Source organism: Erythrolamprus reginae, unplaced genomic scaffold, assembly GCF_031021105.1.
Source record: "Erythrolamprus reginae isolate rEryReg1 unplaced genomic scaffold, rEryReg1.hap1 H_7, whole genome shotgun sequence".
NCBI classification, from domain to species: domain Eukaryota; kingdom Metazoa; phylum Chordata; class Lepidosauria; order Squamata; family Dipsadidae; genus Erythrolamprus; species Erythrolamprus reginae.
In genome coordinates this window covers 1,270,749-1,293,535 of record NW_027248528.1, presented here as the reverse complement: position 1 = coordinate 1,293,535, position 22,787 = coordinate 1,270,749, and the positions used below count along the sequence as shown (strand labels likewise).

The following is a 22,787-nucleotide window of genomic DNA, read 5'->3' as shown; positions in this document are numbered from 1 at the left end:
AACCATTAGGGGGTCTCCCCTAAAGCAGGGGTCTTCACAACTGGCTGTGAAATTCTGGGAGTTGAAGTCCTTCAGGCTTAAAATTGCCAAGGTTGGAGACCCCTGCTTTAGGGGGCAGTGAGCATTTTATTTCTACAAATTTATTTATTTATTTATTCAATTTTTATGCCGCCCTTCTCCTTAGACTCAAGGGCGGCTTACAGCATGTTAGCAATAGCAGTTTTGAACAGAGCCAGCCTATTGCCCCCACAATCCGGGTCCTCATTTTACCCACCTCGGAAGGATGGAAGGCTGAGTCAACCTTGAGCCGGTGATGAGATTTGAACCGCTGACCTACAGATCTATAGTCAGCTTCAGTGGCCTGCAGTCCAGCAGTCTACCTGTTGCGCCACCCCGGCTCTTTTTGGGATCTAGATCGTTTGACTTGTGAAAAATTGAAAACTCTACTTACACGGTGGGTTTTTTAAAGTGGGTTTACACAAATCCCATCAGCTAATCACAAAGGAGACCACAGTAGGCACGACAAACATATTTTGCTTTCCTTCCCTATAGCCCTCCTATAAAGAATAAACAAGATCTCTTTCCTGAAGCAAGCATCACAGTGGGAGCCTTCTATGGGCCACAAATCCATGGTTCTTTGCTTATGTAACTACGGAGATGGAATCTGCTGGCTTGATGGGAAGAGTGGCTTCCAGAGGTCTCCAGGTATGTACAGTGATGAAGGAGACAAGTGTCCAGATGTGAAAGCAGAGTCCAACTCCTGAGGATAAAGCAGGTAGAACCAAGTAGGGCGACACCTGTCATAATTCTCCTGCCAAGAAACTAGCTTTTCCCCCCTCCATGGGAGTGGCCAAATGATAACATAGGCAGGCTGGCAGAAGGTTGGGAGGGACTGAACCATGCAATTATGTGTGCCCATTTATGACCATGTGACCTCTGTGTGTGTGTGTGTGTGTGTGTGTGTGAGTTTATTAGGTGAACCAACAGGTAAAAAGTCATGATGGGAAGGTCTTGATAGCAAAGGGGAGGGTTAAGTTTCTACTCTTTACTCCAACACACCCTTTTATTCCATCTCCTGTTCTTCAGAAACTTCACTCCACTCCCTTACCTACAGCGTTCAAGATTCATGGATCCAGGAAATCAAGAATCCCAATCTACCTGATTTCACCCACCAAGGTTTGCCAGACTCTACGCGGATGACCTAACCCCTACGTTTCTTGCTGCGAGAAACCAGGAGAGCTTTTCATTCCAAAGAATCTGAGTGTCCTCAAGTTGCTGCTCCTTGCTTTAATTTACCAAGCCCAGAAATACTAACCACCTGCTTCCTCGTCCCCACGTATCACAATGAGCTGCCCGTTGCTCCTATATGGACTACCTGTCTTGGGAATCTATGCGCTGATATCTCGCTATTTTCGGAAGAGGCCACATCTCCTTCACATACCGCAGAGGTTTCCCCGTCGATGCTTACATGCCTCCCACAGGGGTGGTAAGTTCTGCGATGTATATTGGGTGTCTGGGTGGAAGGGCTTTGGGGGCACCGGGGGGGGGGGGAGCGAGGCTGAAGAGGTCAGCTTGTGCACCGCAGATGCAAGTCAGTGGTGAATGGGGGAAGCAAAGAGAAAAGGCAATAAACTGTGAGATTCCCGTTTCTTTAGAAGTGGGCAGGTGGGATATTTGCATTTCTTTCTGCTCCACAATAGCCCCAAGACTTGTAAAGCTACATTCCTAAAGCCCAAAGCATAACAGTTTGATATTCGTTTGAAGGAAGAGTGCCTACAATAAAATTTCTCGGAATCTAATTTCCTCTTCAGGTTCTGGAGAGCGGATTGAGAACACTTTGGGTGCCTTTAACAAGTGAGTAATGCAATCGCCACTTTATTTATTTATTTTATTTTATTTATTTATTTATTTTGTCCAATACACAATGAGAGTTTAGTAAAATACATGATGAAGGTTGTAGAGGAGATACTCATAGTAAAATATATCTAAGAAAGAATAGAAAAGAAGATATAGTAATAGAACATATCAATGAAAGAATAGAAGAAGAGATATAGGAATAGAAGAAAGGTATAGGAGATATAGGAGAGCAATAGGACAAGGGACGGAAGGCACTCTAGTGCACTTGTACTCGCCCCTTACTGACCTCTTAGGAATCTGGATAGGTCAACCGTAGATAATCTAAGGGTAAAGTGTTGCGGGTTTGGAGATGACACTATGGAGTCCGGTTATGAGTTTCATGCTTCGACAACTCGGTTACAGAAGTCATATTTTTTACAGTCAAATTTGGAGCGGTTAATATTAAGTTTAAATCTGTTGTGTGCTCTTGTGTTGTTGTGGTTGAAGCTGAAGTAGTCGCCGACAGGTAGGACGTTGCATCATATGATCTTGTGGGCAATACTTAGATCTTGTTTAAGGCATCTTAGTTCTAGGCTTTCTAAGCCCAGGATTGAAAGTCTAGTCTCGTAGGGTATTCTGTTTTGAGTGGAGGAATGAAGGGCTCTTCTGGTGAAGTATCTTTGGACATTTTCAAGGGTGTTAATGTCTGAGATGCGATATGGGTTCCAAACAGATGAGCCGTATTCGAGGATGGGTCTGGCAAAAGTTTTTTAAGCTCTGGTAAGTAGTGTGAGATTGCCAGAGCAGAAGCTACGTAGGATTAGGTTTACAACTCTTGAAGCCTCCTTGGCTATGTTGCTGCAGTGGCTTTGGCACTTAACTCTTTTGTTATTAGTATACCGAGGTCTTTAACCGAGTGGGGATCATCTGTGATAATTTGATTATTCAGTTCGTATTTGAAGTTCAGATTCTTCTTCCCAATGTGTAGGACAGAGCATTTGCTAGTTGAGATTTGGAGTTGCCATGTGTTAGACCACTCAGAAAAAGCGTCAAGGTCTTTTTGGAGAGCAGTTGTGTTATCAGTGTGTTATCACTCTACCTCAACGTGCCCTTTTTGTGTACTAATCTTGCCCTTCAACTTCTCTTGCCAATCTTTGCATCTTCCCAGTGCGATGAGCCAGGAGACAGACCTACTTGAACTTGATTGCCACATAACTAAAGATGGGATTGTGGTTGTGTCCCATGATGAAAATCTGAAACGTCAGACAGGACACAACATTAACATCTTCAAAACAGATTATAAGGTGAGCATCTCCGAGTCTGCGTAGAGGGGTGGCATACAAATCCAATAAATAATAATAATAATAATAATAATAATAATAATAATAATAATCATCATCATCATCATCATCATCATCATCATCATCATCATCTCTGGTCTCCGCATGCCTTGCCCTTTGGGTATAATTTAGTTTCGTTTGGTGACAGATTTTAAGGCAATGTAAGTGATGTTCCCAGGCTGTCTCTCATTATGAAGTATCATTAGATATAAGTCACGACTTCCTCCAGAAATTCAAGGTGGAATAGATAACATCCTCCATTGTTAACACTTCTTTTTTAAAAATCCCATTGAACTTGTAGGTTGCGTGGAGCGTGTGAGGTTCACTCAAAGTCTCCTTGTGAATTTTATGATTGGAAGGGGATTTGTGTTTGAATTGGGTACGGTTGTGATGATGAATAATGAAACTGCCATTGTGCCATCACAATGCAAGCTTCACCACTATTGAGAGTGCAACACAATATTGCAAGCACCTAACAAAAGAGGTGTAGCTTTGGTCACAACAGAATAAAGCTGCTTTTGTCATTTGGATGAACATGTTCATCCTGCAAATGGATCTAACTTAGATCTATTTCAGCATTCTAACCCTTCACCCCAACACCTTTACACACTTACCAGAAGCAAGATAACGTCCATATTAGTCCCTGAAAACAATGGTTCCAGCTTTTTGAGGAGAGTCAAAGAGCTTCTCCCAAAACGTCTAGGACAATGGTTCTCAACCTGGGGGTCGGGGCCCCTTTAGGAGTTGAACGACCGTTTCACATGAGAGATTTAAGACCATGAGAAAAGATAAATTTCCCACAGTGTTAGGAACTAAAACCTCTATTCAGGCCCCTTGGAACATATTTTTACAATCTGACCAATCAAGAATTTACAGTGGGGCTATCCCTCTGATCTTCCTGCCAATCAGCTTAAAGCTTTGTTGGGAGAATTGGTGCTAGACTTAGGGTTGGGGGTCACCACAACATGAGGAACTGTATTAAGGGGTCACGGCGTTAGAAAGGTTGAGAGTACCAGTTCTTCATTCCCTCCCTTCAACACATATGGCAAATTTCTCTTAAAACTTCTTATTCTCGCTGATTGTGTCCCCTAGGATTTGCCACAGTATAAGTCTGCTCTGGAGGTGACATTTTCTCCAGGTGAGTAGGACCATGATTTGTTTTGGGGGGAAACATGTATTTATTTTTATTTATTTATTTATTTATTATTTATTTTGTCCAATACACAATGAGGGTTTTAGTGGGTATATATCAATATACACATAGTAAAATACATGATGAAGGTTATAGAGGAGATACTCATAGTAAAATATATCTAAGGAATAATAGAAAAGAAGATATAGGAATAGAATATATCAATGAAAGAATAGAAGAAGAGATATAGGAATAGAGGAAAGGTATAGGAGATATAGGAGAGCAATAGGACAGGGGACGGAAGGCACTCTAGTGCACTTTACTCACCCCTTACTGACCTCTTAGGAATCTGGATAGGTCAACCATAGATAATCTAAGGGTAAAGTGTTGGGGGTTTGGGGATGACACTATGGAGTCCGGTAATGAGTTCCACGGTTCGACAACTCGGTTACTGAAGTCATATTTTTTACAGTCAAGTTTGGAGCGGTTAATATTAAGTTTAAATCTGTTGTGTGCTCTTGTGTTGTTGTGGTTGAAGCTGAAGTAGTCGCCGACAGGTTGGACGTTGCAGCATATGATCTTGTGGGCAATACTTAGATCTTGTTTAAGGCGTCTTAGTTCTAAACTTTCTAGGCCCAGGATTGAAAGTCTAGTCTCATAGGGTATTCTGTTTTGAGTGGAGGAGTGAAGAGCTCTTCTGGTGAAGTATCTTTGGACATTTTCAAGGGTGTTAATGTCTGAGAGGCGATATGGGTGTAGTGTGGTAGAAAGCAAGGCAAATCATTTGTTCTCTTTGCCTCTGAGAAAAATGCTCAGTTCTTGGCAGCTACTACCCTCAGCCTACCCTCCCTAACAGGAAAAATCTCCTATGGTACTGATCGCCAGATTCCACCTTTGGAAGAGGTTTTTAAGCAATTCCCTGAAACCCCTATTAATATTGAAATTAAAGTGGATAATGATGATCTCATCAACAAGGTAAGAAATCAATAAGGTAAGATAGAATCAAGATCATGAGAAGTGTTAATACCACTTTATAATGCCTTGGTATAGTGTTTTTTTTTAAATTTATATTTATTTATTTTGTCCAATAAACAATACTACACAATGAACGTTATAGAGGATATAGTAGAGAAGAAATACGAGATATAGGAGAGACTATAGGACAGGGGACGGAAGGCACTCTAGTGTGCTTATGTATGCCCCTTACTGACCTCTTCGGAATCTGGAGAGGTCAAGCGTGGATAGTCTAAGGGTAAAATGTTGGGGGTTAGAGGATGATACTACGGAGTCGGGTAATGAGTTCCATGCTTCAACAACTCGATTACTAAAGTCATATTTTTTACAGTCTAGTTTGGAGCGGTTAATGTTAAGCTTGAATCTGTTGTGTGCTCTTGTGTTGTTGTGGTTGAAGCTGAAGTAGTCTTTGACAGGCAGGACATTGCAACATATGATCTTGTAGGCAATACTTAGGTCATGTTTAAGGCGTCGTCGTTTAGTCACTATGGTGTAAAAAGAATGTTGAGACTCTAGAAAGAGTGCTGAGAAGACCAACAAAGATGATTACAGGACTGAAGGCTAAAACATATAAAGAATGGTTGCTGGAATTGGGTACGGCTATTTTAATTAAAAGGAGGCCTATGGGATGACATGGAAGCATGCTCCAATATCTCAGAGGCTGTACAAAGAAGAAGGAGTCAAGTTATTCTCCAAAGCAGTGTTTTTCAACCAGTGTGCCGCGAGACATGGTCAGGTGTGCCGCGAAGCTCAGAGAGAAAGAAAGCAAGAGAGAGAAAGAAAGAGAGAAAGAAAGCAAAAGAGAGAGAGAAAGAAAGCAAGAGAGAGAAAGAGAGAGAGAGATAGAAAGAGCGAGAGAGAAAGAGAACAAGAGAGAGAAGGAAAGCGAGAGAGAAAAGAGAAAGAGAGAGAGCAAGAGAGAAAGAAAGCAAGAGAGAGAGAGAAAGAGAGGGAGGGAAGAAGAGAAAGACATAGAGGGAGGGAGGGAGAGAGGGAGAAAGCAAAAAAAGAGGAAGGAAGGAAGAGAAAGAAAGAGGGATGGAGAGAGAGAGAGAAAGAAAGAGGAAGGAAGGAAGGAAGGGAGGGAGAGAATGAGGGAGGGAGAAAGAAATAGAGTGAAGGGGAGGAAGAGAGAGAGAGATAATTTTTTTGTCCAAACTTTTTTTAGCCGCCCCCCCCCTCCCTGCTCAATGTGCCCCAGGGTTTCGTAAATGTAAAAAATGTGCCGCGGCTCATAAAAGGTTGAAAATCACTGCTCCAAAGCACCTGAGAGTAGAACAAGAAGCAATGGGTGGAAACTAAACAAGGAGAGAAGTAACTTAGAACTAAGGAGAAATTTCTGGACAGTCAGAACAATTAATCAGCAGAACGACTTGCCTCCCAACAGTGGCAGTTTTTAAGAAGAGATTGGATAACCAGTTGACTGAAACCCAACAGAGCTTTTCAAATTTCTTTCCCATCCAATATCTCCAACACATGTTGCATGAAGCATAGATTTTGGCCAGGGCGCAGCCTCTAGATCTCTCTTTAAACATAGATTTATGTTCACTTTTATATCTGTCAACGTGAAGCTACATTTACCAAATGTTTCTCCAACACATAAAGACATATTCAACTGGAAAATGCCTTATCCATTAAAGATATAAGTCACTTTGTATTTTTGTAGCAAACAAAAATACGGTAATAGTACAGCTACTCCTTGTGAGTCCAATCACACTTGGCCAATAAAGATTGTTGCATTGTGTTGTGTTGTCTTTTATTCTATTTTCCTATTCTATTCTATATTCCTATCCTATGTTATCCTATCCTATCCTATTTTCCTATTCTAGTCTATTGAATATTCTATTCTGTTCTATTCTATTGAACTATTCTGTTTTTGTATTCTATTCTATTCTATATTTCTATTCTACATTCTATTCTATTCTATTCTATTCTATTCTATGGATTGGAATAGAATATTCAGTAGAATAGACTGAGAGGATAGAGTTGTTCTGTTCTGTTCTATTCTATTGAATATTCTAGTCTCAAAATTTAGTTTCATTCCTAATACCTGTTGACCTTCCAGTCTCATTCCATTTCTGCAGTTAATGCTTTCATTTTGAGGCCATTCAAATCCATTGAGAAAATTGCATTCAGCATTTTGAAAAAAACATCATTTTGAAAAAAAAACATTTGCTACAAGTGGAAACGAAAATGAATTTTAAAATGTATCTGGGATTTTAGATAAAAATAGCAGGCATAGAGGAAAGAAAATAAATTCTTGAAGGCTTACATAAGAAATACTACTCACATTTTCTCTCAAACAAAATTGGATTATCTAATCATAATTTAGAGCAGGAACCAGAAGTCCTTTCCTGGAGAAGGAGGTGTCAGTATTGTTTTATAAGGACCAGGAATATCACAGGCTGCCTGAGAACACCCGGATAAAAAGAACCACAACTTTTGTGTCCTTTTGACCATATGACAACAGATAGTCCTTGACATACAACCAGGCGAACGGGGCGTTCGCCCAGGTTCGCCTGGTGCACCAGTTGCGACCCTATTTGGACCGGGAGTCACTGCTCACAGTCACTCATGCCCTCATCACCTCAAGGCTCGACTACTGTAATGCTCTCTACATGGGGTTACCTTTGAAAAGTGTTTGGAAACTTCAGATCATGCAGAATGCAGCTGCGAGAGCAATCATGGGCTTTCCCAAATATGCCCATGTTACTCCAACACTCCGCAGTCTGCATTGGTTGCCGATCCGTTTCCGGTCACAATTCAAAGTGTTGGTTATGACCTATAAAACCCTTCATGGCACCGGACCAGATTACCTCAAGGAATGCCTTCTGCTGCACGAATCCCAGCGACCAGTTAGGTCCCACAGAGTGGGCCTTCTCCGGGTCCCGTCAACCAAACAATGTCGCTTGGCGGGACCCAGAGGAAGAGCCTTCTCTGTGGCAGCCCCGACCCTCTGGAACCAGCTCCCCCCCAGAGATTAGAATTGCCGCCATCCTCCTTGCCTTTCGTAAGCTGCTTAAAACCCACCTCTGCCGCCAGGCATGGGAGGAACTGAGATACACTTTCCCCCTAGGCCTTTACAATTTTATGCATGGTATGTCTGTATGTATGATTGGTTTTTATATAATGGGGTTTTAACTGTTTTTAGTATTGGATTTTGTTATATACTGTTTTACTGCTGTTGTTAGCTGCCCCGAGTCTGCGGAGAGGGGCAGCATACAAATCCAATAAATAAATAAATAATAAATAAATTTGTTTTAAATTGTACCATCCCTGGAAAAAAAAATGTTATTGTAACATCCTCATGGCTGCATGGTCAGAATGTGGACACTTGGTAACCGGCCAGTATTTATTATGATAGTTGCAACATCCCAAAGTCACACCTGTGACCTTCCCAGTCGGTTTCCAGCAAGCATCGTCAATGGGGGGGGGCAGTTTTGCTTAATGACTGTATATATTCACCTAACAACTGCAGTGATTGATTTAACCATGGCAAAAAAAAAAAAGTTTGTGAAATTGGGCGTGACTTTGTTAACAACCACCTTATTAATGGGAATCCTGGTGCCCATTGTGCTCGGGAGTCGATGAGTGGGTGCAATTTTGGGTAGTATGAAGCTTTGGAAGCTTCAGAGACAGTAAAAGAAGAAAGAGGGCTACAATCAGCTTAAGGTCTTCCAGTTGTTCATCTGTGAACCGAGAGTACAGGTAGCCGCAGTCTAACTAGTGGATTGGGCCCCCTACCTCGTCACTTATTCATATCACTGTTCACATCAAGGAGTTAGAACATGATTGCGAACCTTTTCCCCCCCCTCAGGTGCCGAAAGAGCATGGGTGCGTGCTATCGCACATGTGTGAATGCCCACACCCATAATTCAATGCCCGGCAAGGGCGTAAACAGCTTCCTCCATGCCCTGGAGGCCCTCTGGAGGTGGGAAATGGCCTTTCCCCCAACTTCTGGTGGACCCAGTAGGCTCGTGTTCCATCCTCCCAGGGCTCCAAAGTCTTTGCTGAAGCCAGGGGAGGATAAAAACGCCCTCTCTCATCCCCCCAAAAGCCTTCTGGAAGCCAAAAACACCCTCCTGGAGCCTCTGTGCGAGCCAAAAATCAGATGTACGGCACGCACATATATGCACATTGGAGCTGAGCTAGGGCAACGGCTCGCGTGCCAGCAGATATGGCTCTGCGTGCTACCTGTGACACCCGTGCCATAGGTTCGCCATTACTGTGTTAGAAGAAGCTGACTGCCTATAGAGCAGTGATTTTCAACCGTTTTTGAGCCGCGGCACATTTTTTACATTTTAAAATCCTGGGGCACACCACCAACCAAAATGACACAAAATGACACCCTAAGACAGTCTCCTCTCTTTTTCCATCCCTGTCTCCTCCCCACCCTTTTGTGTGTGTGTGTGTTTGTGTACACGCTCTTGAACCATTTCCAAAAACAGGTGAGGGCTGGGGGGGGGTTCTCTCTTATTCTTTGTGTGCTTTTTATCATATGCTTTAAATCAAGAGTCACTTCTCTCTCTATTTTGTTTCTCTCTCTTTCCTCTCATTTTCTGTCTCAATCATTTTCTCATTTCTCTTTTTTTCCCTCCCCTTTTTGCTCATTTATCTCTCCCTTTCTCTCTCTCTCTCTCTCTCTCTCTCTCTCTTGGTTTCTTTCTCTCTGACACTTGCTTTCTCTCTCTTTCTCTCTTTTCTTTCTCTCTCTTGCTTTCTCTCTCTCTCTCTCTCACTCTCTCTCGCTTTCTTTCTTTTTCTTTCTCTCTTTCTTTCTTTCTCTCTCTCTCTCTCTCTCTCTCACACACACACTCTCTCTCTCTGCAAAAAGTTGTGAGACCGGAACCTGATATTCCTTCTTCGCGGCACACCTGACCATGTCTCACAGCACACTGGTTGAAAAACACTGCTATAGAGCTCCACAGTATAGGATGGAAAGAGTACTTTGGCCACTTTTGCCCAAATCCACATGCCACAGAGGAGCCACTCAATTGGTGCCTTCAGACTCCGCTCCCTCTCATCTGATTGTTGCGTCTTATTCAGTTTCCACAAGAGGCAATTGTGGTACTAAAAAGGAACTGTTCCTTCTATGGATTCATTATTTCAGACGAGTTATTTTTCTTCTTCTTCCAGATAGCAAATCTTGTCCAGAAATACGAACGTTCCCACATCAGCATCTGGGCCTCCTTCAGTGATCGAATATTGAAAAAATGCCAGAAAGCTGTATGTATCAAGTGTCTTTTCCTCTACTTTCACATTTTATGTTTACAAATCCTTTTTTTTTTGCTTAAAGATTCAGATTGTATAAACATACTTTTGGGGTCTTTTTAGATTCTTAAAACAGCAATAAATAAAGTATTCCTTAATGCAGGTAATCCTCGACTTGCGAACATTCATTTAATGGCCAAGTTACCATGATGCTGAAAAAAGTGAGTTCAGCAGGTCCTCACATTGCAACAGTTATAGCATCCTCACGGTCACAAATTCAGGTACCTCTACTTACGAACTTAATTTGTTCTCTGACCAGATTCTTAAGTAGAAAGGTTTGTAAGAAGAAGCAATTTTTGCCATAGGAATCAATGTGAAAGCAAATTATGCATGCGATTGGGGAAACCACAGGGAGGGTGGAGGTCCTGTTTCCTCCCAGGAGATTCCTAGAGAGGCCCCATGGAGGCTTCTCCTTGCCTTTTCTGGCCCTGTTTCCTCCCAGGAGATTCCTAGAGAGGCCCCATGGAAGCTTTTTCCTGCCATTTCCGGTTACAGTATTGGAGGCTTGGCTTTGCAAGTGGAAAATGGTTCTTGAAAAGAGGCAAAAAAAATATTGGACACCCAGTTCTTATCTAGAAAAGTTTGTAAGTAGAGGTGTTTGTAAGTAAAGGTACCACTGCATTTATGATCGTTGGGTAAAAGTTTTTTATTTTTTTTCTCTCAACATACATTGCAACAGTGCAATATTCCTTCTATTTCCAATACAATAAAATGCAATATTTTGTTAGTAACTCAATCATATTTTCTCATTGCAAAACTTTCTAATTTTGTCATCCAGCTACACCAACTATCCTCTAATTAAACTTCCTTCTTGATGTTCCTTCAAATGTATAATACCAACAATATTTCTAACATATTAAACACTAAGCCGTAGTGCCTCCTACCTCTTTTTACACATTTTCCTAAAAAAACTAAACCCCTGTATAACCTATCTAGTGTAAAAAAATTAATTGTGTCCTGGAGTCATAAAATTAATTGTTTTCTTTTTAATCATTAGATTTGTACTATATATTGTTGTTGTGGAGACGCTCTGGGTCTCCAGAGAGGGGCGGCATACAAATCTAATAAATAATAATAATAATTTAAAAATCACCATTTACAACTTTCCAAGCCAGCTTCTGACAAGTAAAGTCAATGGGGAAAGCCAGTTCTTTTAACAAGTGTATGATTCACTTAACAACCACAGCAAAAAAAGCCATAAAATTAGACACGACTCACTTAACACTACATTATGTTTTAACCAGTGGTGGGTTGCTCCCAGTTCAGTCTGGTTCCTTGAACTGGTAGCGTGGGTAGCAGGAGGCTCCACCCACCCACCCAGGGTGCTTCTGTGTATGCGCGGAAGTATTGCAAATATTTGTGTGAACTGGTAGTAACGGTTTAAGAACCCACCACTGGTTTTAACAGAAATTCCTTGTCCCAATTTTAGTCATAAATGAAGGATTGTCTGTAATATATTAGATCATAGTTTTAAAAGTCCCTTCCCTTCCTCCTGTCTCTTCTTAAGCTTTCTTTGTAGACCAACTTGTTGCACCTGCTTTTTCTAATTCTGGGTAAGTATTAGATAGCAGCTCCCTAAATCCACCAACCAAGGTGCTAAGGCTGTGTTAAGCACTAGTGTTTTGTCAAATGAGGGGAATAATTATATTTTCCCTGAATCTTCCCCTCTGTTTGGGATATTTGGATGCTTAGAAACATAGAAACATAGAAGACTGATGGCAGAAAAAGACCTCATGGTCCATCTAGTCTGCCCTTATACTATTTCCTGTGTTTTATCTTAGGATGGATATATGTTTATCCCAGGCATGTTTAAATTCAGTTACTGTGGATTTACCAACCACGTCTGCTGGAAGTTTGTTCCAAGGATCTACTACTCTTTCAGTGAAATAATATTTCCTCACGTTGCTTTTGATCTTTCCCCCAACTAACTTCAGATTGTGTCCCCTTGTTCTTGTGTTCACTTTCCTATTAAAAACACTTCCCTCCTGGACCTTATTTAACCCTGTAATATATTTAAATGTTTCGATCATGTCCCCTCTTTCCCTTCTGTCCTCCAGAGTCCAGACTATACAGACTGAGTTCATGAAGTCTTTCCTGATAGGTTTTATGCTTAAGACCTTCCACCATTCTTGTAGCCCGTCTTTGGACTCGTTCAATTTTGTCAATATCTTTTTAGTGAGCTGGAAAAACAAAGCTTTGGGATGAAATGCAGGAACCTTCCCAGCAATGAAAGTCTCAGAATGAGAAATCGTGTCTTAAAATAAAATAAAAAAAACAAATGTTATTTTTCCCTCCCCAGAATAAAGACATGCCCTTCGTCTTCTCTGGGAAGAGAGTCATCATCCTTTATTCTCTCTGGTATCTTGGACTGCTGCCCTTCGTCCCCCTGAAGGAATCCTTCCTTGAATTCGTGCTGCCCTCGATCATCAACAGGTGACAGTCACTAACAGGGGTAGGATTTAGGCAGAAAAAGACAAAAGGCTTAGAAATGTGACCCTCTATTTAATAATCAGTCTTCGGAAATCAAGGACCACATTTGCTCTCTTCTTCAAATAGAGTTGTTGTGTGCCGGCTTTGGAGAGACACTTTGCTGGCATGCTGATCTGAGAAAAGGGAGGGTGTTGGGCATTGATGGGCTACCAAACGTTTACTACCACACTGTGGGCGTGGCTTATGCATTGACGGTGGAGCTCCATTTTCACTACCTCACTGCGTTCTCCCCAATCCCGGCAGTAGCCCACCCCTGATTATCTACTGTATACTCCCTTGTGGGGTGCCTCAGGTGTCGATCCTCTCCCCCCTGCTATTCAATATCTAAATGAAACCGCTGGGTGAGATCATCCAGGGGCATGGGGCGAGGTATCATCAATATGCCGATGATACCCAGCTGTACATCTCCACCCCATGTCCAGTCAACGAAGCAGTGGAAGTGATGTGCCGGTGCCTGGAGGCTGTTGGGGTCTGGATGGGTGTCAACAGACTCAAACTCAACCTTGATAAGATGGAGTGGCTGTGGGTTCTGCCTCCCAAGGACAATTCCATCTATCCGTCCATAACCCTGGGGGGGAATTATTGACCCCCTCAGAGAGGGTCCACAACTTGGGCATCCTTCTCGATCCACAGCTGACTTTAGAGAACCATCTTTCAGCTGTGATGAGGGGGGCGTTTGCCGAGGTTCGCGGCCCTATTTGGACCGGGACTCAGTGCTCACCGTCACTCATGCCCTCATCACCTCGAGGTTCGACTACTGTAATGCTCTCTACATGGGGCTACCTTTGAAAAGTGTTCGGAAACTTCAGATCGTGCAGAATGCAGCTGCGAGAGCAATCATGGGCTTCCCTAGGTATGCCCATGTTACACCAACACTCCGCAGTCTGCATTGGTTGCCGATCAGTTTCCAGTCACAATTCAAAGTGTTGGTTATGACTTATAAAGCCCTTCATGGCATCAGACCAGAATATCTCCGGGACCGCCTTCTGCCGCACGAATCCCAGCGACTGGTTAGGCCCCACAGAGTTGGCCTTCTCTGGGTCCTTTCGACTAAACAATGCCATTTGGTGGGACCCAGGGGAAGAGCCTTCTTTGTGGCAGCCCCGACCCTCTGGAACCAGCTTCCCCCAGAGATTAGAACTGCCCCCAGCCTCCTTGCCTTTCGTAAACTCTTTAAAACCCACCTCTGCCATCAGGCATGGGGGAATTGAGACATCTCCCCCGGGCTTATACAGTTTATGCATGGTATTTTTGTGTGTATGTTTACTTTTAATAAGGGGTTTTTAGTGTTTTTTAAATTATTAGATTTGTTGTACATTGTTTTATTGCTGCTGTGAGCTGCCTCAAATCTGCGGAGAGGGGCAGCATAGAAATCTAATAAATAATAATAATAATAATAATAATAATAATAATAATAATAATAATAATAATAATAATAATATAAAGTGTATGTACATACACACACACAGCTCTTCCAAAATTATACACATTCAACCTCATTTACTGCGATAGGAAAAACATATCCAGAGCCCAGAAGGGAAAAAAAGAAAAAAAAATATCAAAATTTTGCTACTGGTACTGCGCACCTGATCGCAACCGTAGGAGCCCACCGCTGGTGTCAAGGCAACTTTTGACCTCTCCCTATTCCTAAGAGGTCAGTAAGGGATGTGCATAAGTGCACCAGCGTGTCTTCCGTCCCCTGTCCTAATGTTTCTTTTAGTTTTTTACTAGTACCATGTATATGAATATTATTATATCTAATGTTTCTTCTTATTTTTTTTCTCTTATTACTAGTATCATGTATATGAATTTTATTATATCTTTACATACCTCAAATATGTACTTGACAAAAAAAAGGGATAAAAAATAAAAATAAAATAAATCCACACTACACCGTGGCCTTTGTGCACCGCCAGCAGCAGTAGTGGTTTCCTACCAGTGCACCTAATTGGGCGGAGTTCCATGGTTCTGGCGCATGAGCATGCATTCAAGTGAAATTTTGCTTCCTGTACCTGTACAGGTAGAAAAATCTTGCACGGGGACGCACTGCACGTGTGTTTCAGTGAGGTTTTTTGCTTTCACACCTGTGAAGAATCAAAAAACCTTGTTGAAACACGTGTGCACATGTGTCCCTGTGTGAGAAGCAAAATTTTGGTGGAATGCACACTTGTGCACCAGAGCTGCAGAGCTGCACCCAATTAGGCGCACCAGTAGGAACCCACTATTGACCAGCTAACCAGCATCCAAGAATTTTCAACTGAGAAGTGAGGGGCATTGGTCAATCAGCCCCAATGAGCCACGGCCAATGCTGCCCTCTTTGCTCTGGCTTTGATCATGGTACAGGGCAGGGTTGTTTATGAGGCAACCCACCTCCAGCTACTCCTGCTCATCCAATGCAGGTAGCCCTCGACTCAATGATTTGCTTAGTGACCATTCAAAGTTACGACAGCACTGGAAAATGGGACTTACCACCGTTTTTCAGTTACGGCCTCTCCAGCAATCCCCGTGACCATGGGATCAAAATTCAGATGGTTGGCAACTGGTTCATACTTAGGACCATTGATGTGTCTGTCCTAAGGCCACGTGGTCAACCTTTTGAGACTTTCCGACAAGCAAAGTCAATGGGGAAGCCAGATTCACTTAACAACTGGGTTACTCACTTAGCAACTGTTGTGAATCACTTGACTACCATGGAAAAGAACAGTCGTAAAACGGAGCAAAAAACCCTCACTTAACAAGTGTCTCAACCACAGAAATTATGGGCCCAATCTCATAGGATTGACATGTGTCAGGTCCCATCCATTAATCAAGGTCATCTGATGAGACCCAAACCATGTGCCTTTTTTTATTACTCTGTCTCTCCTGTGGAACAACATTTTTTCCAAGATTCAAATGGCCCTGCCTGTCTGTCTTCTGAAAGGCAAAGAAGATTGGGTTTTTCCCAGGCATTTGGTCAAGGGATCTGAGGAGTTTTTCTGGATCAACCGTTTCTATCTGCATGCTGCCTCTATTTGATTATATTTTATTCTTTTGCCAGTCACCATTGGTCCCATTCCATTTTATATGCGACCCTGGGCTAGACGCTAATCAATGACTATGTCGCATGTATTAATGAGCCATTAATTGTCTTGTAGTTAAAGCACCAGTCCTGGAAACCATCCGAGTGACTTTGGACTAATTGCTAGGAGACTGTGAGTTCTAGTCCCACTTTAGGAATGAAAGCTGGCTGGGTGACAATGGGCCAATCTCCAGGAGACGATGAGTTAGGAATGAAAGCCAGTTGAGTGACATTGGGAAAGTCACTCTTTCTCAATCCAACCCTCCTTGCAGGATTGTTTTTAAGGGGGAAATTAGGAAGAAAAAAGAGTATATTGGTGTCCCCCCGACCTTGAGTTATTTATTTAAAAATAATAAAAATGGGAAACAAACAAATATAGTTTTTTAGTCTAGGTTAGAGAAGAGGTGTCAAACTCGCATCAGCATGGCATCAGATGACGTATCACAACTTTTTCCTCCTTTGCTAAACTGGGTGTGGTCGTGGCCACACCCAGTGGGCGCATCGGGCTGGTGGGCCATAAGTTTGACACTCCTGGTCTAGAGAAAAGAAGGACTAGGGGTGGCGTGAGCATAGTTCCCTCTAAGCTGAGCAGTGAGCAATCGCTCACTTAAAAATCATCATCAACTCAGAGTTTTCCAACCTGCCCAGAAGCCGAGAGGGAAAGAGTGAGAGGGAAGGAGAGAGAGAGGAAGAGAGGAAGAGAGGAAGAGAGAGAAACAGATAGAAAAAAGAGAGGAAGGAAAAGAGAAAGAAAAAGAATGGGAGTAAGGAAGAGAGAAAGAAAATCAAAATCTAGTTTGAAACTAGCTCAACTATTTAAGTGGCATTTTGATATTGATAGAGTTGCCCTATTATGAGCTCACTGTTATACACACACAGTACAGTATTTTATTTTGAAATTCTCTGAGGCAAAACAGGGTGGGTTTTTTGTTTGTTTGTTTGTTTGTTTGTTTATTCATTTATTCATTTATTTATTTATTTATTTATATAATATTTCTGTGCCGCCCAGTCCCGAAGGGACTGCCGCTCAGACACTATACTTTTCCGCCCCCCCCCCAAAAAAAAATATTAGAGGGAACACTGGGCGTGAGAGCAGTTCCAGTATTTGAGAGGCTGCCACAAAGCACCAGAAGGCAATACAATGGATGGGAACTAATCAAGCAACCTGGAATTAAGAAGAGACTTCCTAATAATGAGAACAATTAATCAGTGGAACAGCTTGTGGATACTTCATCACTGGAGGTTTTTAGGAAGGGACTGGACAGCCACCTGTTTAAGACGCTATAGGTGAGGATCTCCTGCACAGGTAGGGGGTTGGGCTAGAAGACCTCCAAGGTTACTTCCAACTCTACTCTGATTGATTGAAATATGAATACTGTACTCTTTCTTCCCCATCAAACAGCTTCTCCCCTGGCTGCTGCTAGAACCAGTAAAGAATTCACTGAACAGCAACAGAAGGATGACAGCTAAATTGGCTTCTTCATTTCAGAGGCAGTTGCTATGAAGCATAGCAAGAAAGGACTGGAATCTGGTGGGGTTTTTTTTTAAAGGAGGCATAACGTTAACTCCTTGAGAAGCAGGAAGTAATAAAACTTGAAAAACAAACCACAAAAGCAAAAATAGAATCGCCAACACCCAAAACTTCGAGTAGAATTAACTGGATCTCTCTGATGTTCCAATAACTAAAAGGAATTCTGAAGCGATAGAGGCAAAATTGCAGGTGCCTTGCTGTCTCTTCCCCCCATAAGAGACTTCTATCCAGCATCAACGGAGTTGCCAATAAAGCTGCACGCTTCACACAGGTGTGGGAGGAGAAGGAAGGAGATGCTCTTTTGCTGCTCTGCAACCAGCAGCCAAACAAAAGGTGGTGTTTTATTTCAGGAGCAGAGAGTGCAAAAAGAAGCATAACAACAGAGCAACACAAAGCACAGCATAAAAAAAATTGCAAGAACTCTACGTGAAGCCATTAACACAGAAAAAAAGATGGCAACTTAAGACAGAAATTTATTCATTCATTCATTCATTCATTTGATTTCTATATTGCCCCTCTCCAAGGATGTTGATGCGTTGTAGTAATAGTATCAAGCATAGTATTTATTTATTTTATTTGTTCATTTTTTTAAAAATCCGCCCTTTTCCTTAGACTCTTGGTGGCTTACAACATGTTAGCAATAGCACTTTTTAACAGAGCCAGCATATTTGCCCCCACAATCCAGGTCCTCATTATATGTATATTGTATGCAACAGGGCTTCCCAATCTTGGCAACTTACATAATAGAAAGTTGTCACATAATCTTTGGTGATTATTTCGCAGTTTTGATCAGAGTTGAGAAGCATTTTTGCCTCCCTTCCATCAGTCACCAAATATTTCTCATCTCTTTCGGAGACATAAAGCAGAACCCTACAAATGTCTTCCCACAGCCCCCTTACTTTCACCTGACAATCAGAAGACTATGAGTTTGATCCTAGGTAGTAGTAATATAGTAGTAGTAGTAGTAGTAGTAGTAGTAGTAGTAATAATAATAATAATAATAATAATAATAATAATAATAATAATAAATTGGAGGTCTTCTAGTCTAACCCCCTGCTTAGGCAGGAAACCCTGCACTACTTTAGACAGATGGTTATCCAACATCTTCTTAAAAACTTCCACTGTTAGAACATTCACAACTTCTGGAGGCAAGCTGTCTGACTCAGATGAAATTCTGACCGGCTCTATTTCCCTCTGTGCCTCTCCAGCCCCTCCCTCATTCCTTTCTCCTTCTGGTTCACTGTCAGATTCCTCCTCCAGCCAGATAGGTCTTCTGTGATCAGACGGCCCCAGCTCCTCTGAGTCAAAATCGGCAGTCATAGGAACTGAGTCTACGGAGAGGGGCGGCATACAAATCTAATGAATAAATAAATAAAATAAATAAGATAAGTGGACCTCAACTCCTAGAATTCCCAATCCCACATGGCTGGCTGGAAAACTCTAGGAATTGAATTCAACATGTCTTAAAATTGCCAAGATTGGGAACCCCCAATTATGCAGATGTTCCTCAACTTATGACCACAACAAGGGACCAGAAAGTTCATCTAGTGGTACAATAATTAAGAAGGGTATCACAAGACCATATTCAATTTTACTTTTTTTTTTTGCCATAGTTGTTAAATGAATCCATGTGGTTGTTAAACAAAACATCACATGACTGCAACGTGCGACCTTCCCTGATAGCTTCTTGACTGACTTTGCAATCTTGGAAACTGGATGGAAGGTTACAAATGGTTGTCATATGATTGGCCAGGCATCCAAATCACACTCATGAGACTGCCGGGATGATGAAACAGTCGTAAGTGCAAAGATCAGCCCTAAGTTACTTGTTCTTCAGGTCAGTCGTAACTTTGGGCAGTCATCAATGAATGGATATTAGCGAAATGGAATTTGTAGCTGGAGGAGCAGAGAGACTGACTCTGTAAACCACTTAGAGAGGGCTGTAAAGCACCGAAAAGTGGTATATAAGTGCTAGTGCTAATTCTCAGAGATTTGCCTGAATAAATCCCAGAAGTTTTCTTGGCAAAGTTTTTCAAAAGTGGTTTTTCGCAGACTCCTTCCGAGGACTGAGAGAAAGTGACCGGCCCAAGCTGACCCAACTGGTTTTGTGCCTAAGGTGAGACTAGAAATCCCAATCTCCTGGTTTTGAGCCAAATGTCCTAACCACTATACTTACAGTATGTTATCATTTTGTATTTTATCAATTTAAACACCTCCCCGTCTTGTAGGGAGGCACCTGTCCAGGCTGGTTCAGTGCTTCTGTGTCTCCCTTGAGATTGGATCAATCTAAGGGTTCTGTTCAGTTACATCAGATCTAATAGATCTCCCTATAATGTAACTAATTGAGCAGGATAAAGTTAAGATGGCCTTCCTCATAAATTCTCTTTCATGTTCTGTAGAAGTTTAGTTGTGAAGAAAACACATGTATGTAAAATTATTCTGAGAGTTTTCCTGTCAAAGACGAGATACATTTGTTGTATGTTTTGTAATTCATGGAATTACTTCTTTGGAAAAAGTGTGGAATCCAATATTTTAGAGGAGGAATAGCAGGAAACCAGCAGTTTTCAGGAACTTGTTAATTTTGCCACCTTTTTTGTTTTGTTTAATCCTAGGACATATTTTCCAGTGAAAAAGGGTATGCTTGGATCACTACTGGCAAAATTTATCACCAAGTGAGTGACACAGAGCCATGGTTTTTAATTATGTTATTCTTACTAAGTATTCCTTTCCTCCATTACCTTCTCCTCTCCTTTCCCAGCAGGAGGGCTCTCAATGAAACCCATAACCTAAGCCAGTTGTTTCCCTGCTAGGGACAGTAAATAATCAGAAAAATTACCCCCTCTCCCCAAATGACATTACATGGAATGTCTTGATTTTTCTCGGGTCTATTGTCCCCCTTTTTTTTCTGCTGGGCTCTACAATAGATAAAGCAGAGTGACTTATACCTAAACCTTTTTCATTGCTATTTCTTTCCTTTCCCAACAGAGCGACAATGCATAAACAGCTGTTCAAACATCTGGAAGACAGAGGAATACAAGTATGTTGGGGAAAGCTGAGGAATCAAAATTTTGGGTGGCATGCTAGTCTACTCCTGGGAATGATCAGAAATATTTATTATTTATTGATTAATTAAATTTATATGCCACTCATGTTATAATCATCAATGCAAAGCAATTAAAGCATCGAAAGAGCAAAACATTGGGCATCAAAGTTAAAACAAAAGTTAAACAACAGAACAAATAAAATAAAAAGTCTCTACAGGGTGGGGGTGAAATCTTCTAATATATGAGCCACCTCAGAAATGAAACCACTTTCCATTGGGGTCCCAAGCCAGTTGGCAGTCAAATCTCACCTCAAGAGGCATGATGTTCCACAGGGCAAGAGCCACAGCAGGGAAGGCTTTTGTTGTTGTTGTTGTATCTCACCCATTGCAATTCCTTGGCCAATAGGATCCAGAGCATGCCCCTCCTGTTGGACTAAGTAGGTAGGGCCATTCCCATCTAAGTGAGACTGTTCCTCAGATAACCTGGACTGTGTCTAATGTAATGACTAACAACACCGGAAGTAAACTGGCAACCAATGGAATTCATGTAACAGTGGTGTAACATGGGCCATTGTTTGCGCTGCTGCATTTTATCCCAGCTGTAGCTCCCGAATACTCTTCAAGGGTAGCTCCTTGTAGAGTGGATTGCAGTAGTCCAAGTGCGAAGATATCCAAGGCAAGAATGGCTGAGTGTAAATTAAAACCTGAGTTGGAACTACCCTTTTTGCTCCCAAAATAAGACATCCTCTGATAATAAGCCAAACTGGGCTTTTGAGTGCATGGCAATAAGGCCAAGCGCTTATTTCAGGGTTCAAAAAAAATAAAATAAGACAGGGTCTTATTTTGGGGAAAACATGGTATTGTGAAAATATTGCCCATTGACCTGGCTACTAACAGTGGTGGTGAAGTAGTGCTCCAGAAATTTTGGGATTGCACAGAGGCGCTTCTTATTCTTAATAATCTCTCTCCCCCCCCCCCCATTCATAGGCCTTTTATTTTCATTGTTTGCATTTTGTGATTGTGTTTTTTCCCTCTTCTGCTTTCTCTTTAGACTCTTCTTTGGGTTTTGAATGAAGAAAAAGACATTGACGAAGCCTTCAGTTATGGGGTCTGTGGAGTCATATCTGACTACCCAACTCTTCTTCGAGAATACCTAGATACTCACCCATCACCACCTTTCAATTTGTAAACTGTAATGCTATTTTAGAATTACCATTGACAAGTCTGACGGGGAATGGAGAGAGAAAAAGAAGACCACGTAAAACAGGGGTCTCCAATGTTAGCAACTTTAAGACTTGTGGACTTCAACTCCCAGAATTCCTCAGCTAGCAAAGCTTCCAACGTTGGAGACCTCTGAAGTAAAAGAAAGGAAACCCAAAAGTACATTCTGCCTGTGGATACTGTAAAAGACTCTGAAACAATTACAACAACTTTGTCACCAGTGTGGGGCATTCTCAGTAACTGAGTAACATACAGTGTGTTACACATTGTAGCAAGGGACTGAAGCTATGAAAGGTTGGGAGGTCATTGTTCTGCTACAATCCTGCTTGTAAAATAGTGATGTTTAAGCAGAAAAAAAAATAAACAAAAGAGAAAGACAATTATTTCATTAACACTCAGCAAAACAAATGAAAAATAAAAAAGGATGTTAAAAAAACGATCAACTTCCTTTTTCTCCCAAGGTATTTCCTTTGTAATAAATGTGCCAGTACACTGGTTTGGTATAGTGGTTAAAATGCTAGCCTAGAAACCAGGAGACTGTGAGTTCTAGTCTCACCTTGAATGAATGCTAAATGGGTGACTTTGGGCCACTCATCTGGACACTTTGAGTTGTAGTATCATTTTAGGCATGGAAGTCAGTTGGATGACTTTGGAGCCAATCGCTAGGAGATTGTGAGTTCTAGTCCCACCTTAGACGTGAAAACCAACTTGGTGACTTTGGGCCAGTCATTCTCACACCTAAAACCACCTCACAGGATTTTTATCATGGCGAAAATAGGAAAAAAGAGCATTGAGTAGGTTCACTGCCTTGAACCTACTTTATTATATAGTAATAAATATGGGATAAAAAT

At 41.7% G+C, this 22,787-nt stretch overlaps 1 protein-coding gene across 2 annotated transcripts; it reads left to right on the top strand.

The window, feature by feature from the left end:
* The first annotated feature begins 645 nt into the window (after nt 1-645).
* Nucleotides 646-22,428, top strand: LOC139155825 (lysophospholipase D GDPD3-like). 2 transcript variants are annotated; one of them, XM_070731134.1, is made up of 11 exons: nt 646-705; nt 1,087-1,486; nt 1,812-1,854; nt 3,005-3,140; nt 4,269-4,314; nt 5,165-5,283; nt 10,459-10,548; nt 12,893-13,026; nt 20,285-20,344; nt 20,658-20,709; nt 21,767-22,428. In XM_070731134.1, the coding sequence occupies exons 2-11, from the start codon at nt 1,345-1,347 to the stop codon at nt 21,902-21,904; spliced, it is 960 nt and encodes a 319-aa protein (XP_070587235.1). In that variant the 5' UTR covers nt 646-705; nt 1,087-1,344; the 3' UTR covers nt 21,905-22,428. The 2 variants fall into 2 exon arrangements, with proteins under 2 accessions (XP_070587235.1, XP_070587234.1); XM_070731133.1 differs by lacking the exon at nt 646-705 and having other exon boundaries at nt 998-1,486.
* Nucleotides 22,429-22,787: the final 359 nt, after the last annotated feature.

Excerpts from the sequence above, each read along its gene's own strand:
- LOC139155825 (XM_070731134.1), top strand. The coding sequence starts at position 1,345 with ATGAGCTGCCCGTTGCTCCTATATGGACTACCTGTCTTGGGAATCTAT. Across the intron at positions 1,855-3,004 it reads ACTTTGGGTGCCTTTAACAA|TGCGATGAGCCAGGAGACAG; the intron begins GTGAGTAATGCA and ends GCATCTTCCCAG. Across the intron at positions 20,345-20,657 it reads CTGGCAAAATTTATCACCAA|AGCGACAATGCATAAACAGC; the intron begins GTGAGTGACACA and ends CTTTCCCAACAG.